General features: G+C 38.9%; 1 protein-coding gene across 1 annotated transcript in view; it reads right to left on the reverse strand.

The window, feature by feature from the left end:
* The window catches only part of LOC126470938 (solute carrier family 41 member 1-like), a 345,317-nt gene that overhangs the window by 100,472 nt on the left and 226,459 nt on the right, over positions 1 to 18,386 (reverse strand). The window contains exon 5 of the mRNA XM_050098989.1: positions 15,138 to 15,282. Within this exon, the coding sequence (XP_049954946.1) occupies positions 15,138 to 15,282 (145 nt within the window). The remainder of the gene's footprint in view (positions 1 to 15,137; positions 15,283 to 18,386) is intronic.

Below are 18,386 nucleotides of genomic sequence, written 5' to 3' on the forward strand. Positions count from 1 at the left end.
AAGAACTTGCCCCCCTTCTAACAGCCGTGTACCGCAAGTCTCTAGAGGAACGGAGGGTTCCAAATGATTGGAAAAGAGCACAGATAGTCCCAGTCTTCAAGAAGGGTCGTCGAGCAGATGCGCAAAACTATAGATCTATATCTCTGACGTCGATCTGTTGTAAAATTTTAGAACATGTTTTTTGCTCGAGTATCATGTCGTTTTTGGAAACCCAGAATCTACTATGTAGGAATCAACATGGATTCCGGAAACAGCGATCGTGTGAGACCCAACTCGCTTTATTTGTTCATGAGATCCAGAAAATATTAGATACAGGCTCCCAGGTAGATGCTATTTTTCTTGACTTCCGGAAGGCGTTCGATACAGTTCCGCACTGTCGCCTGATAAACAAAGTAAGAGCCTACGGAATATCAGACCAGCTGTGTGGCTGGATTGAAGAGTTTTTAGCAAACAGAACACAGCATGTTGTTATCAATGGAGAGACGTCTACAGACGTTAAAGTAACCTCTGGCGTGCCACAGGGGAGTGTTATGGGACCATTGCTTTTCACAATATATATAAATGACCTAGTAGATAGTGTCGGAAGTTCCATGCGGCTTTTCGCGGATGATGCTGTAGTATACAGAGAAGTTGCAGCATTAGAAAATTGTAGCGAAATGCAGGAAGATCTGCAGCGGATAGGCACTTGGTGCAGGGAGTGGCCACTGACCCTTAACATAGACAAATGTAATGTATTGCGAATACATAGAAAGAAGGATCCTTTATTGTATGATTATATGATAGCGGAACAAACACTGGTAGCAGTTACGTCTGTAAAATATCTGGGAGTATGCGTGCGGAACGATTTGAAGTGGAATGATCATATAAAATTAATTGTTGGTAAGGCGGGTACCAGGTTGAGATTCATTGGGAGAGTCCTTAGAAAATGTAGTCCATCAACAAAGGAGGTGGCTTACAAAACACTCGTTCGACCTATACTTGAGTATTGCTCATCAGTGTGGGATCCGTACCAGATCGGTCTGACGGAGGAGATAGAGAAGATCCAAAGAAGAGCGGCGCGTTTCGTCACAGGGTTATTTGGTAACCGTGATAGCGTTCGGAGATGTTTAATAAACTCAAGTGGCAGACTCTGCAAGAGAGGCGCTCTGCATCGCGGTGTAGCTTGCTGTCCAGGTTTCGAGAGGGTGCGTTTCTGGATGAGGTATCGAATATATTGCTTCCCCCTACTTATACCTCCCGAGGAGATCACGAATGTAAAATTAGAGAGATTAGAGCGCGCACGGAGGCTTTCAGACAGTCGTTCTTCCCCCGAACCATACGCGACTGGAACAGGAAAGGGAGGTAATGACAGTGGTACGTAAAGTGCCCTCCGCCACACACCGTTGGGTGGCTTGCGGAGTATAAATGTAGATGTAGATGTAGAAATCATCGAGCAAAACTGAAGTGTTATCAGGTGTTCCCCAGGGAAGCGTCCTTGGACCCCTGCTGTTCCTGGTCTATATAAATGACCTGGGTGACAATCTGAGCAGTTCTCTTAAGTTGTTCGCAGATGATGCTGTAATTTACCATCTAGTACGGTCATCCGAAGACCAGTATCAGTTGCAAAGCGATTTAGAAAAGATTGCTGTATGGTGTGGCAGGTGGCAGTTGACGCTAAATAACGAAAAGTGTGAGGTGATCCACATGAGTTCCAAAAGAAATCCATTGGAATTCGATTACTCGATAAATAGTACAATTCTCAAGGCTGTCAATTCAACTAAGTACCTGGGTGTTAAAAGTACGAACAACTTCAGTTGAAAAGACCATGTAGATAACACTGTGGGGAAGGCGAGCCAAAGGTTGCGTTTCATTGGCAGGACACTTAGAAGATGCAACAAGTCCACTAAAGAGACAGCTTACACTACACGTGTTCGTCCACTGTCAGAATACTGCTGCACGGTGTGGGATACTTACCAGGTGGGATTGACGGAGGACATCTAAAGGGTGCAAAAAAGGGCAGCTCGTTTTGTATTATCACGTAATAGGGGAGAGAGTGTGGCAGATATGATACACGAATTGGGATAGAAGTCATTCAAGCAAAGAGGTTTTTCGTCGCGGCGAGATCTATTTACGAAATTTCAGTCACCAACTTTCTCTTCTGAATGCGAAAATATTTTGTTTAGCCCAACCTACATAGGTAGGAATGATCATCAAAATAAAATAAGAGAAATCAGAGCTCGAACAGAAAGGTTTAGGTGTTCGTTTTTCCCGCGCGCTGTTCCGGAGTGGAATGGTAGGGAGATAGTATGATTGTGGTTCGATGAACCCTCTGCCAAGCACTTAAATGTGAATTGCAGAGTAGTCATGTAGATGTAGATACCCAATACACCATAGCCATTACATGATGCTGTGGTTGCATAGGTACCAGCCACTTGCATAGCTGGCAAATCCAAGAAACTAAGTGAGGTGACCATCTATGGGGCTGAAGCCCCTATGGATGATATAATATCCATGGAAAACAGTTACTAAGATATCAGGAAATTTCATCAATGTCATCATTGATGGACAGTGTCTCTAGCTGCTAGTCGACACATGGTCCTCTTTTTCTGTAAAGTCAAATGCTTATCAACACCAGCTGAAGAAGACTATGGTATGTTCCGTGATATGAAAGTGATCATTCTGAAGACTGCAATGGGAAACAAGGCCAGTTGACATGAGCATGTGTTGTAATAATAACAATGATAGAACTCAGTCCATTGAATGTATCATTTTAACAGAATTTAGTCATAAAGATATTCTCAGATGGGACTTCTAGCAGGCATCACATGCAGTCATAGACTGTAGAAGATTAGAACTCTAGAGTGATCAATTTATTCCAACAAGCATGCATAACAAAGACTGCTCTCGACTGTTGTTTCACATTGAAGATATTGTTATCCCACTGTCATCAATGAGATGAGTTCTAGTCGTCTGTTGCTCAGTTAAACCGTGAAGTTTTTGGCAACTGTGAAAAGCTGCTCAGGCTCACAAAAGAAATCTACATGCAAACAGTAATTATAAACATTCCAGGTGGTCAAGCAGAACATTGGATTACTAACATTGTCATGAGCAGCCAAAACTCATCCCTAAAGATATCTCCATAAGATCTGCTTAGCCAGTTCAGGATGGGCAGCTCATTGCCACTGATGAAGAATAATGCGTCTCTTGCACTACAGACTATGCAGTGGAGGAAGCTACAATCAAACTGCCAACAGGGTCTGATCTTACCAAGGAACAATACCCACAAATGTTAGCCATTCTGCACAAATTTTTGGATGCTTTCAAATCCAGAGTGGAGAGAAGGCAGATTGAGCAGCCCATGGTACAATGTTGTATCAACAATGTGGATCATTGACAAATTAGCCAGCATTAGTACAGGGTGTCATTCGTTGAATGATGCATCATTCAGGAAGATGTGAAGACAATGCTGCAGTACAACATCATAGATGGCTCAGAGAGACCTTGGTCCTCTTCTCTCCTCCTTGTGAAGAAGCAAGATGGCACATGGCACTTCTGTGTTGAGTAAAGACAACCAAACAAAATCATAAAAGAGGATATTTGCCACTTTTTGTGCATTTATGGCACCCTAGACTGCTTGAGAGGTCAAAAGGATTTCTCACCTATAGGCGTGCAGAAAGGCTGCTGCTAAATTGATGTTGATGAGGCTAATTTGGAAAAGATTTTCTTCATAACAACTGATGATTTCTATGACTTCAACATTATGCCATTTGGACTATATAACACTCCAGAAAGGTTCTGTACCTTAAATAGATGACATGTCTTTGCTATTTGGATGACACTGTCATTCTTTCCAAAACATTTGAAGAACATCTATTCTGCATTATGATGCTCAAGTCTGATCAGGCTGTAGGCCTCTACCTGACTCCTAATAAGTGCCTCTTCATTTCCCAAAAAATAAAAATCTTGGTGCACTTAGCAAATGGTGATGGAATTAGTCCTGATCCAAAGGACCTTCTGGTTCCTCAACACAGAAATTTTCTTTGAATGTGGTCATACTACCAACCGTTCATAAAACAGGATGCATCCCTTGCAGGAGCTACTACAAGGAGACCAAAGTTTCCTTGAATGAGGTGGAAGAAAGAGTTTTCCTTTTTCTTAAGGAGGTGCTCCAGTCCTAAAACTGTATGACAAGAATGTCATGAAAGAACTTCACACTGACATTAACAGTTATGAGAGAGGTGCAGTTCTAGTGCAAATTCAGGTATCTACTGAAAAGGTAATTGCTAATGTTTCCAGAGTACTCTCCAGGTTCAAGACGAACATCTCTGCAACCAAGAAAAGTATGTGGTGAATGTTGTAAATTAAGTGGTCACCTAAGCAATGGATGACGTAGGGTCATTAGTGGTTGCTTGTGTGGCAGGATATGTCAGGGAGTGCAGTGGTCATCTGAGTGATGAACTGTGTACAGTGTTTTCAGTGGTCATTCATGCAACTGTCCATATTCAATAACTAAGGGGTCTTCTGAGCAATGGGTGTTTTGTGTGATTGTGATCATCTCTGTAACAAGTTTCTTGTATCAACAGTACTTTCAATAAATGTTAACTTAGTGAGCAATTGTATCTTTTATGTGCCAGAACCTACGTATTCTGCTTCCTATGTAAAATGTCCCAAAGTGTATTATAATTCTGTGGGCTATCAATAGATACAACTATTCATCATTTTCACTGACAAAAATTCTGTATTCTAGTTAACTAACCTGAAGGCTCTGCCAGGTCAACTGGACAGATAGTGACTGAGGTTTCAGGAACAAGATGTCACAGTGGTATACATAGGTGCACACAAACATAAGTTCACTGACTGCCTTTCAAGGAATCTTTTGATGGAACATAGAAATGTGGATTAAAATAACTGCATTAAATGACATTTCTAAGAACAGAGGGAAGATCTGGGACTGTTTAAACCAATAGAAACCTTGAAGAAGTAGGAACCAACCAAAGACAAATTCTAGTTAATAAATGGAAAATTGTATAAGAGCAACTGTGGTACAATGAGGTAATAATGATTGGTCATTGTCCAAGATCATTTACAGCCAATTCTCCTGAGGAGTTTCTATGACGCTCCAGCATCTGGTTACTTGGGATTCGTGAAGACTCTAGACAGAGTCAGATGCAGGTATCACTTGTCAGGTCTCTATTAATGTGTTAGACACTATGTGAGTCACAATAAGGAATGCCAGCAATAGAAGCATATGTTGCAGTGACTCTCAGGGTATTCAGTACCAATATTGTCTGCAGCAGCACCATCCCAGTGAATTGGAATCGACCTCTTAAGGAGATTCCTATAGCTGACAAATGGGATTGAATTGATAATGGTCTGCTCTGACTGCCTCACCTAGTATGGTGTCACCAATATTTACTGACTGCTGAAGCTCTGAGAACTGCAAGGTTCTTTTTAGAAGATATAATTTCAAAGCACAGGGCACCCCAAATGATTAATCTCTGCATATGGAAAAGTTTTCAAGCCAAAACTAGAATCAGATGTAGTTTCTCATCACAACATCCCACCGGGTAACAATTGCCTTCCACCCATCAATGTATGGCTCCACAGCATGCTTTAGAAAGAGTTCAGCAAAAATGCTCTCTATGTACACTGATGTTGAACAGAGAGATTGGGATATAATCACATTCATCATGACATTTGTATATCGTGCAATGAAGCAAGACACTACAAGGTACACACCATTCTTACTGCGCCTTGGTCCTGAGGCTGAAACAAGAATAGGTACACTGCTCCCAGTCAGATGGGTGATACTCAGGATTATTACTTGAAACATCTCCTCAGCAGGACCAAAGAAACAAGAGTGCTGACTCGTGCTTGACTTCTAGATGCCCAGGAGAAGGACCAAGAGTCCTCTGGCACCAAGCACCAACCAGTGAGATACAGTCTGGGAAAGTTGGCATGGATTTTTACACCTGTTCAGTAAGTGAAACTATTGGAAAAGCACACAGACATTGTCCATGTTCTTCGTATGAAGCTGAATTACAGATTTGAGGGACAGGTTGATGATGGAGACTTTTCATTCATGTAAACTGATGCCCACTTGATGATCATGAAACTCTGATTGGAGGGGTTACCTTCAGTACTCATCATAGTGAAGAAGATGTGACAACATGACCCACATGTGAGGCTCATCCAGTGCTGTCATGTAGTGGACCACTGGCAAGATCTAGATCTGCAATTCTATAGTCAGCTCTAATGAAAATTTGTAAAAGTGCGTGTTGCTGTTTCTCCAGGAGAGGGAGCAGTGCCTTGAGCCGTACTGTATGCAGTGTGGAGTAACAGTCTGCATCTCTGGCTGGCATGCTACAGGTGTCCAGTTCAGATATGATCACCAAACTATATTCGTTATTTAGAACTTATCATTTTTGGAAAGTTCTCAATATTTCTTATGTTTGTAATGTCTGCATATTCTGGAATACTCAATGTTTGTTAAATAGCAGTACAGTCTGTCTAGCAGAGAGCTCTTTTCTGTCTGCATGTTGGTGTCTGTAATTAATGTGCTTTTAGTGGCAAATTATGTACTTTATTGATGACATTCCTTTCAGATTTGGACTTGATAGAGGATATGATATAACAATTTACAATATGAGCAGTGAGGACCCCAACCCGCAGACCTGGGGTAAACTTGAAGTTGCTTCAACATCTGTGAATGACTAGCCATCCAAGATAGCATGCTGTGTTCTGTTCACCAAGAAATCCTCAGCCCAGACAAATGTATCTTGATATCCCATATAATTGTACTATCAGTAATAAGTGTATGTGTGGAACTGAGCCAAGTGCTAATCCAAAGTGAAGAACTACTGCATGTACCTGACTGCCTCAATCCATGGCTTTCAGGATTCCATGTGAGAAAAGCACAAGTTTGGTTTCAAATGGCTGATTTTATCAGAATTCATGCTGGTTGGCATGTAGGACATCATAACTTTCCAAGTACCTCATTACATGTGAGCTCAGAATATGTTCTAGGATTCTACAACAAACGGATGTCAAGGGTACTGGATGGTAGTTTTGAGAAGCACTTCTGTTGCCAAGACAGGTGTGATCTGTGCTTCTTTCCAAGCAGTAGGTATTGCTTTTTGTTTGAGGGATCTAGCCATTTGTAACAGTTAAGGGCTATGCCTCAAATTATCTGCTCTTAATAAGAATTTTAAAGTAGTAAGTTGACCTGTTAATACAACACAATATGCATATTCTCAGAGAAAGAAGTTGTAGTTCCTTTGGTTACTGAGAGTGTGGTGGAAGCATAAGGTTATATGGTTGTCAAGTTTCTATCCTATCAGTACTAAATAAGGCATTATTTGCTAATGAATAACAAAAACCATACAGTAGTAGAGACATATTTATTTATTTATTTATTTATTCCATGTGATCTGATGGTACACAGTGTGTTACAAATGTCAGAAAATATCAGATAACATTGTTAACATATATTAACATATAGCATCCTAATGTATTATATTGCAAAGGTTGGTTAAGTTTACTTCACTCCATTGCTCAATGTTTTCAATTTAACATAAATAGCAAGATTACTGTTCTAGGTATTCATTCATAGAGTAAAAACAGTGACACAACAAATATGATTTCATGACTTTGCTAAATTTTATGTTGTCTTAGATGGACTTAATACTAGTGGGAAGATTGTTGAAGAGTTGGAGGCTCACGTGGAAAGCTCCCTTTTTACACAGTTGAGTGTTCGTATATAAAACATGCAGATTTGAGTTTTTCTTGGTGTTTTATTTATGTATTTCTTATTTTTTACAACTCTGGAGTCAGTTGGCACTATGTGGTTTCTGAAAAATTTTAAAGTTTTGAGAATGTATAGGCAAGGCAGTGTAAGGATTTCCAACTTTCTGAAGATGGGTTTGCAGGAATCTCTGGGTTTGCACCCAGTAATAATCCTCATTGCTCTCTTCTGGATTTTGAATGTGCTCAGGGCAGTTGGAGAATTTCCCCAGAATATCACACCACATTTTAGGTGGGCTTGTATGTAGGTGTAGTATGCACTGGTTAATGTTTTCAGGCTAGCACATGATTTCAGTACACTCAATGAATAACAGCCAGTACTAATTCTGGCATTTACCTTTCCTGGATATGTATTCCATTACAGGTTATCTTGAACCCACAGACCCAGGAATTTGAAAACAGTCACAGTATCTATTGGCTGGTTATTTACAGTGACAAGTGGCTGAGAGGAATTTGCATTTTGTGTTGTGTGAAAGTTCATGGAAGCTGTCTTTTTGGTGTTGATAGTTAATCAGTTGATTTTAGCCCAGTTGCTGAGTTATTCAGTGGCCAAATTCACAGCTTTTTGCACAGCTTCTGTATTCTCCCCTTTGAGGAGTACAGTTGTGACATCAGCAAATATTATTGTTTTGTGTACATTTACATTCAGGCTCAAGTCATTAATATACAAGAGGAAAAGTAGAGGTCCCAATACTGAACCCTGTGGTACACCTTGCTTTACAGTTTTATTACTCATTAGGATTATGGTTATTGAGTTGTTTTGTCTATTAATGTATTTCATGCTCACTCTCTGCATCCAAATGGTTAGGAATGAAGCAATCCAATTGTTTGCAATTCCTCTAATACCATAGTGTTCTATTTTTTCCTGCAATATTTTGTGATCAACAGTGTCAAAAGCCTTTGACAGATACAGAAATATGCCTGATATGGGTTGTCTTTTATCTAACAGATCTAATAGCATATTTATGCAATCATATACTGCAGTTTCAGTAAATTTGTTGCTTCTGAACCCTTGTTGAGCTAAACTTAGTAAATCTTCTTCTTTTTCAATGAAGTCCATCATTTGTTTGTACATTATTTTGTCAAAAACTTTAGAAAAGTAGGATGAGATTGAGATAGGCCTGTAGTTATTCATATCTTTATTATCACCTTTTTTTGAAGACAGGAATTACTTTAGAAAGTTTCAAAGATTCAGGGTTGGTACGTGCCTGGAAAGAACAGTCAAGAGGTGAGTTAATGGTTCAGCAATTTCGGGTACAATTTTTGATGAAAGCTGCTGGGATACCATCAACTCCAGCTGAATATGAAATTGTTAGTAAAGCTTTGGCAGAAATAACCCCAGAGAAGTTGAGTAAAACTGTATATCACTAGGAGAACATTGGTAAGGAAACCAGGAGAAATAAAATGAGGATGGAAGCATGAAATGATGATTGAAAATAATATGGAAAATTAAATTTTATCCATTGGTAAATCCAATGACTCTTCCACTGCACACACCAAGTTATGATGGTATTGAGGAAGGAAGTAACTGGAAACTGAGTTGCAGTTACTCTTTGCTGGAAATTCTAATTTTTTCCCCAGGAACAATTGATATATCAGAATTTGAGAGAGTGACTTATACGGCACTTCCATTACAACTCTAATTCTACTGTTGAAAAATAGCCCTCTGCTCTGCTCACAAATACTGGAGATACTGAAACTACCCTGAATACTATGTACTAGAAGTAATTTATCTTATTTTGAAGCCATTCAGTGTGGTACTCACATGAAGTATCCAGATAAATTTCTGCAATCATTGTCTATTGAACATACAATTTATTATATATATCACTGTGATCATTGTGAAAGACAGCCAGTGCATGCCCTATTGCTTTTTTGACATGTACATATAGAAATGGCCTCATGTTATCTGGAAGAAGTACAGGGCTATTACAAATGATTGAAGCGATTTCATAAATTCACTGTAGCTCCATTCATTGACATATGGTCATGACACACTACAGATACGTAGAAAAACTCATAAAGTTTTGTTCGACTGAAGCCACACTTCAGGTTTCTGCCGCCAGAGCGCTCGAGAGCGCAGTGAGACAAAATGGTGACAGGAGCCGAGAAAGCGTATGTCGTGTGAAGTTCAACAAAGATCCACCAACTGCTAACTCCATTCGGCGATGGTATGCACAGTTTAAAGCTTCTGGATGCCTCTGTAAGGGGAAATCAACGGGTCGGCCTGCAGTGAGTGAAGAAACGGTTGAACGCGTGCGGGCAAGTTTCACGCGTAGCCCGCGGAAGTCGATGAATAAAGCAAGCAGGGAGCTAAACGTACCACAGCCGACGGTTTGGAAAATCTTACGGAAAAGGCTAAAGCAGAAGCCTTACCATTTACAATTGCTACAAGCCCTGACACCTGATGACAAAGTCAAACGCTTTGAATTTTCGGCACGGTTGCAACAGCTCATGGAAGAGGATGCATTCAGTGCAAAACTTGTTTTCAGTGATGAAGCTACATTTTGATGGGGAAGTGCACAGACACAATGTGCAAATCTGGGTGGTAGAGAATCCTCACGCATTTGTGCAGCAAATTCGTAATTCACCAAAAGTTAACGTGTTTTGTGCAATCTCACGGTTTAAAGTTTACAGCCCCTTTTTCTTCTGCGAAGAAAACGTTACAGGACACGTGTATCTGGACATGCTGGAAAATTGGCTCATGCCACAACTGGAGACCGACAGCGCTGACTTCATCTTTCAACAGGATGGTGCTCCACCGCACTTCCATCATGATGTTCGGCATTTCTTGAACAGGAGACTCGAAAACCGATGGATCGGTCGTGGTGGAGATCATGATCAGCAATTCATGTCATGGCCTCCACGCTCTCCTGACTTAACCCCATGTGATTTCTTTCTGTGGGGTTATGTGAAAGATTCAGTGTTTAAACCTCCTCTACCAAGAAACGCGCCAGAACTGCGAGCTCGCATCAACGATGCTTTCGAACTCATTGATGGGGACATGCTGCGCCGTGTGTGGGAGGAACTTGATTATCGGCTTGATGTCTGCTGAATCACTAAAGGAGCACATATCGAACATTTGTGAATGCCTAAAAAAACTTTTTGAGTTTTTGTATGTGTGTGCAAAGCATTGTGAAAATATCTCAAATAATAAAGTTACTGTAGAGCTGTGAAATCGCTTCAATCATTTGTAATAACCCTGTATTGTTCAAAGGGTGTAGGTAATATGATTTTTCTAATAATAGTCAGTGTTGCACATTAAAAGAGAACTACAGCTGTATCGTATATGTAGGAAACATGATTCCTTTGACTACTCAGCTATGCTCAGTCATCAAGCAGCTTGTTATTTTGATTAGATACATACTGCTGACCATGAGAACTTCAACCCCAGAAATGATAGTGAATAATGAAAGTTATTTATTGTGCATATGCATTCCTGGTGCACCTTTCTCCTTTGCTGTGTCAAAGGAAGACGTAATGAGATGAATGGTGACATACAATTTGTGAGACTGTTTTCCTGTGAATAACATTTGATAAAAATGTAAATGTTGTGTGACTAGGGCCTCCCACCGGGTAGACCATTTGCCGGGTGCAAGTCTTTCACTTTTGATTTGATGCCACTTCAGCAACTTGCGCATTGATGGGGCTGAAATGATGAAGATTAGGACAACACAACACCAAGTCCCTGAGCAGACAAAATCTCTAACCCAGTCAGGAATCAAATCCGGGCCCTTAGTATTGACATTCTGTCGCGCTGACCACTCAGCTACCGGGGGTGGATAGCATTTTATGATGTACCATTTGTGAGACTGTTTTCCTGTGAATAGCATTTTAATGCATGCTACTTACAGATGAAGGCAAAATAAAACAGAAAGATTGTAAAATAATTTATGGGAAGTGAGTGATGTAATAACTGATGTCTAATTCCATTGGGAACTGTGTGCACCATGACCATATTATTGTCAATACATTTTGGATAAATGGCAGCACCTGTCATAAATATTGAAATCTTTTATTTTACAGATCGATTTTGATCACTGTGTGATCATCTTCAGTGCTAAAAATATATAAGAGCCATCAGATATGAGGATCTGAACACAAATGAGGCCCTATTTACAGCCACCTTAAGAAACACAGAAACAGAAAAATATATACAAATATACAGATACTTTACCATTCCAAGTTACAAACACTGTAGGCCAATATCATAACAGCACAACATTTTCTATGAGGTGTAACATATACTGTGATGATTACTTCCAACAGATATCTTCACTTTTACTGCATGCAATAATTTTTAAACATGCAGAAGAGCCTATCTTGTAACCTTTGCAGTTAACCTTAGCAGTTAACCTTAGCAGTTGCTGATCCAACGTACAGTAGGCTTGTAGGTTACACAGCCAGCTACCTAAGCTCAGTATTGCAAAAACAAGCATCATAGTGCCCTCTATATTCCATAGCACACCGCATGCAGACATCAAATACAACAAATACCATCTACATCTACATATGCATCTACATCTATGCTTTGCAAACCACCATGAGTTGCATGACAGAGGGTACCTCTCATTGTACCAGTTACTTAGGTTCCTTCCTGTTACAGTCAAGTACGGGGCATGGGAAGAATGATTGTTTGAATGCCTCTGTTCATGAGTTAGTTATTCTATCCTTATCCTCATGATCCCCATGTAAGTGATGCATACAGGGTTGTAGTATATCCATAGAGTAATCATTTAAAACTGCTTCTTGAAATTTTGTTAATAGCCTTTTTTGGGATAGTTTATTTCTGTTTTCAAGAGTCTGCCCGTTCAGTTCCTTCAGTATCTCTGTGACACTCTCTCATGGATGAAACAAACCTGTAAACATTCATTGCCGAGCGGTTTTAGGCGCTTCAGTCTGGAACCACGCTGCTGCAGGTTCGAATCCTGCCTTGGGCATGGATGTGTGTGACGTCCTTAGGTTGGTTAGATTTAAGTAGTTCTAAGTTCTAGGGGACTGATGACCTCAGAAGTTAAGTTCCATTATGCTCAGAGCCATTTGAACCAAACATTCATTCTGTCCTTTGGTGGATACATTCAGTATCCCCTGTTAGTCCTATCTGATATGGGTCCCACACACTTATGCCATATTCTAGGATGGGTCAAATGTATTATTTGTAAGCAATCTCTTTTGTAGGTTCATTACACTTTCCCAGTATCCTACCAAAAAACCAAAGTCTAACACATGCACTACACATGACTGAACCGATGTAATCATTCCATTTCATATCCCTACAAAGTGTTACACCCAGGTATTTGTATGAGTTGGGCTATTCCAACAGTGACTCTTTGATATTATAGTCATAGGATACTACATTTTTCATTTTGTGAAGTGCAAAGTCTTACATTTCTGAAAATTAAGAGCAAGATGCCAGTCTATGCACCAGGTTGAAATATTATCAAGATGAGACTGAATATTTATGCAGGTTCTTTCAGATAATACTTCATTACAGATAACTACATCATCTGCAAAAAGCCTAATTTTACTATTAATATTGCCTATAAGGTCACTAATATACAACATGAGCAGCAAGGGTCCCAACACACTTCCCTGGGGCACACTCAAAGTTACTTCTACATCTGATGATGACTCTCCATCTAAGATAACAGGCTGTTTTCTCCCTACCAAAAAATCCAAAATCTAGACACAAATTTCATTTGATACTCCATATGATTCCACTTTTGACAATAAGCATTCACACAGTTCTGATTTGAATGCTTTTTGGAGATCAAGAAACACTGCATCTACCTGGTTTCCTTGATCCAAAGGTTCAGCGTGAGTTAGCTTTCACATGATCTATGTTTTTCGAAATCAACACTGATTGGAATTGAGGACATCATTCTGTTCAAGATACTGCATTATTTTGGACCTGAGAATATGTTCTAAGTATCTACAACAGACTGATGTCAAGGATACTGGGTCACTTGTACTACCCTTCTTGTGGACTGGGGTGACCTGTTCCTTTTTCCAAGAACTGGGCATGGTTTTTTGTTCAAGGGATCTACAATAGATTATAGTTAGAGGAGAGCTAACTCACCCACAAATTCATTACATAATCTGCAAGGTATTCCATTGGGGCCTGGAGATTTGTTCAGTTTTAATGGTTTCAGCTGTTTCTCAACACCATTGACACAAATACTTATTCCATTCATCTTTTCAGTGGTACAAGAATTAAATTAGGGTAATTCTTCTTGGTTTTCCCTTGTAAAGGATCATTTGAAAATGGAGTTAAGTGTTTAAGCTTTTGCTTTTCTGCCTTCAGTTTCAGTTCCTGTTGCATTCGCTAGATACTGGTCACTAACTTTGGTGCCACTAACAGTCTTTACATGTGACCTTAATTTCTTTAGAATTTGTGAATTGTCATTTGACAATATTCTGCTATGGCAGTCACTAAAGGCATCACATATTGCTCTCTTGACAGCCACACATATTTCATTCAGCATTTCTCTATCAATTGCCATAATCTTTGTTTTACATGTATTATGCAGTGATTTCTGTTTCTTTAGACGTTTCTTTACAGTGACTGTATACCATCAGGTTCCCTTGCAGTATGAATTGTTCTACTGGGTACATACCTATCCAATGCATGGTCAACTATTCTTTTAAACATGAGTCAGAGTTCCCCTACATGCTCCTGACCTGTGCTGAAAATTTTAAGTTCATCTATAGAAAAACCAAAGCTTGCATAAAAATAACCTTTAAAATCACATGACAATTTTTGCCACCAGAAGTCATAGCAAAATCTTTAAAAACACAGTGCAGGCATAATAAAAAAATACAATAAAATTGCTCCCTCTGACATAAAGTAAAAGATAAAATTGTATAAGAATATGCCTAACATAAAAGCACATCATAATTTCTTAAAAAGAAATACAGAAAAGTTAACATCAGAATTAGCCTTGTTACTTTCCAAAAACATTGATTAAATGTAGAGACATTAACCCCTTAAAATGAGGTGTTATGCTCTCTCTTATCATGCTCAAGGACTTGACAAACCTAATGACTGACATTATCAGCAAATATATGCTTAAGAGGCATTTACAAAAAGTAATAAAAAGACATTATCAAAAATACAATAATCTCCCCTATGATGTACCAGACCCATAAATTGATGTAATAATGTTATATGAAAAATGGAACTTTGTGTAATTTGTGAACATATGCAAATTCATATTTTTCCAAAGAGTAAACTGATTTAAAAACCATGAAGGACAGCATTACATGACAAGTAGACAAAAATTTAGCAATGGCTGCAACACTATATTGGCAACTAGCATAATTTTTACATCAGGTTATCTCCTTCCTTTACTCACCTAAGATGAGACTTGCTACTGATGCTGTAAGGACTCCACAAGAACACACCAGCAGAGCATGAATGATATTGAACTTTCCATGGTAAACAGCTACCATCAAAACTGATAATATAGCTGCCAGGAGGCCCACAATAATAGCCTGGGACTGTAAAAGTCACATATATTAGTATGCTATTCACCATGAATCAAATTTAATAATTGTAGCCTGGAAAAATATTATAGACATTAAAACACACACACATACAGAGAGTTACTAAATACTCAAATTAAAATTTGTATTGCAAGTGTTGGAAACTGAGTAATTAATGCATTCAATAGGAATGCATTTTGAGAAACATATTGTTTCCATGCTCACACTGCTGCCATGTTAGAGAGTAATACAGATATGAATTACATTTATAATCAAAATAGGTCTTTTATTTCAGTGTAACAAAATAATGTGTTTGAACATTTCTATTATTTCACAACCCACTTACAAGTGAAACTCTGTGTGTTGACTACTAGATTTCTAACAAATTATTCTACCTTACAAGATTTTAGCCCATGTGTCTAGATAATTTATTCATAAAGAACCAGTCCACTGCAGATATTTTGTGTAGCGGCAATAACTGATAATGGCAGATCTGTCCCTGAATCTGGAGAGACAGTGGGGAATCATATGCCAAATCCTTCATCCAGAGCCACTGGAAAAATTGAACTGAATTTAAGCTAGTGATCACAAAATCCAAATGATCCAGCTTTGTCAGTCCATGAGTCTTTCATAAGACAACAACATACCATCATTCTGGAATTAAATTTGAAGCAGAATATGTGATATCTATTCTCCCAGTATCTTGTGCTACTGATTATGAAAGCAGATGAAATACATGTCAGATGTGTGGGAAGCCTAAATACATGAGCATCAGCTAATCTTACCCACACACTAATAGAAAATCTTTGCTGAAATCTGCAGGGTGCAGTGGCTTGAAGGGGTCTTTCAGTCGATGGTTCTTTCAATGAGTTGTAACAGTTTGCATTTTAAATTACAGTTTGTCAGCAAACAGAGTTAATCTTTGAAACTAGAGTTCAACTGTATGTTTATTTGCAGAAATGGCTCATTCCAAATGATTGCATCAACTCACTGCATGTACCTTCCAGTCATATGCAAGCATCCATATCATAATGTGAACCATACCTCTTATGCATCCTCTAATCTGAATAGTTGCTGAACTTAATGAAATACACTGGTCAACAATGAAAAATTTTCAAGACTGTAAATGGGTGTTTCTTATCTATTTGAGCACCCCTCCCCCTCCCCAAGCATGAATATATTATTTGTTTTTCTTTTGTAGCATCCTTAGTTTTAAAAATACTTCATTACATAAGAATAGTTATAAAAAACAAGTAGGTAGATATCTTGAGAAATGCAACCTATGAAGGCTGCCCTCGTGGTGTATTCTTATAACTAATCTTTTCAGCATGGTGACAGTGTGTGTGACTAATTGCCTGTTGCCCCTGAACACAATGTTCTTATCAGTTATGAGGAAATGCTTCCTTCATTTGGCTGCATTCATGTGAGAAGTGCAATCCAAATATGGCTTGTGCTGAGTGTTTAATTTTGTCTTACTGCTAAATTTGTGTTAGTGTTTGTACAATATCATGGATATATTTCAGTCACCCAAATAACATTTACTACATCTGTGTGAAGTACACTGTCAAATCATGCAGATGACATCTGACACCCACAGTGAAGAAATTGTATGATCATTATTTTGGGTGCAAGTTAGGTGATCAAGAGTGAAAATGGGCACCACATGTTGTCTGTGTGAACTGTTTGTCTTGTCTTAATGGCTGGGTGAAGAAAAAAGGTAAAGTTGCAATGCCTTTTGCTGTTCCAATGATATGGAGGGAACGGACCAATAATGTATGTGATTGCTATTTCTGCATGGTTAAAATAGCAGGGATGAACGGCAAGTATAAAAAGATGACCAAGTATCCCTCCATCAAGTTAGCTATTCAACGTGTACCTCAAGTGTTCTTCCTTACCTGTCCCCATTCCTGCAGATACATAGCCATTGGATGTTGAAACCTAGGTCAAATCTAGTACAGACGTGGGGAATGCAAGCTATGATTTCAATTATCAAGAAATGATGCCACATCTCCTGACACAAAATGATATGACTGACCTTGTTAGGGATCTGAATCTTTCTAAGGCACAAGCTGAACTTTTGAGTCTGTGTCTGTAACAGTGAAATTTACTAGACAAAGTTACTAGGGTTTGTTTCTTTTGACATTATCAGGCTGTCTTCGTACCATTCTTTGATATGGTAGACTCATTCTATTACTGCAATGACGTGAATGATCTGTATAGTGATATGGGAATGAAACACATATCAGAAGAACAGTAACTGTTCATTGGTGGATCCAATCTAGCCCCAAAGCAGTATTCCTTCACAATATCAATGTATATCCTGTTACCATAGCTTATGCTACTATTCTGAAGGAAAAATACAGCACTATGGAACTTTTGTTGAATAAGATTTAATATAAAGCCACAAATGACAAATCTGTGCTGACGTCAAAGTAATTGGGAGACTTATAGGATTACAATCTGGATATACAAAAAAATTCCAGTTTCTTTTTATTTTTTTTTACTTTTTATTTTTTTTAATGAGATAGGCATGATTGGAAGAGTCATTATGACAGACGGATTTGGCTTACCTGTACACAAACGGAACATGATTGGAAAAATGTACCAAATGTTCCATTGGTGAATTTGAAAGAGATTTTGTTACCACCACTTCACATCATACTTGGACTTGAAGTTGTTCATTGTTACAACAGACAAAGGTGGACCTGGTTTTATGTGCTTATGCCAGAAATTCCATGCTTTGAGTGAAGCAAAGTGAAAGCGGGAGTGTTTGTCAGCCCTCAAATTAGACAACTTACTCATGGTGCTGATTTTGTCACAGCTTTGAGCCCTCTTGGACTGGACTGCTGCAATTCTTTCAGAAAACTGTGTTTCGATTTCTTTGTAAACAAGAGAGCCAACTACTGTTATGTGTCGGTCAACAAACTACTAGTCTTACCATAATCTTGGTTGTAACTTGTCATTAAACTTGCACATTCTTCACTCACACTTGGATTTTTTTTCTGCTGGTGCCCTTGGCGAAATCTCCAATTAACTTGGGGAATGATTTCATCAGACCATACCTACATTGGAGCAATGCTATCAGGGGCAATGCACATGAAGTATGAAGCCTGACTACT

Source organism: Schistocerca serialis, chromosome 3 (assembly GCF_023864345.2).
Source record: "Schistocerca serialis cubense isolate TAMUIC-IGC-003099 chromosome 3, iqSchSeri2.2, whole genome shotgun sequence".
In the NCBI taxonomy this organism is placed as follows: Eukaryota; Metazoa; Arthropoda; class Insecta; order Orthoptera; family Acrididae; genus Schistocerca; species Schistocerca serialis.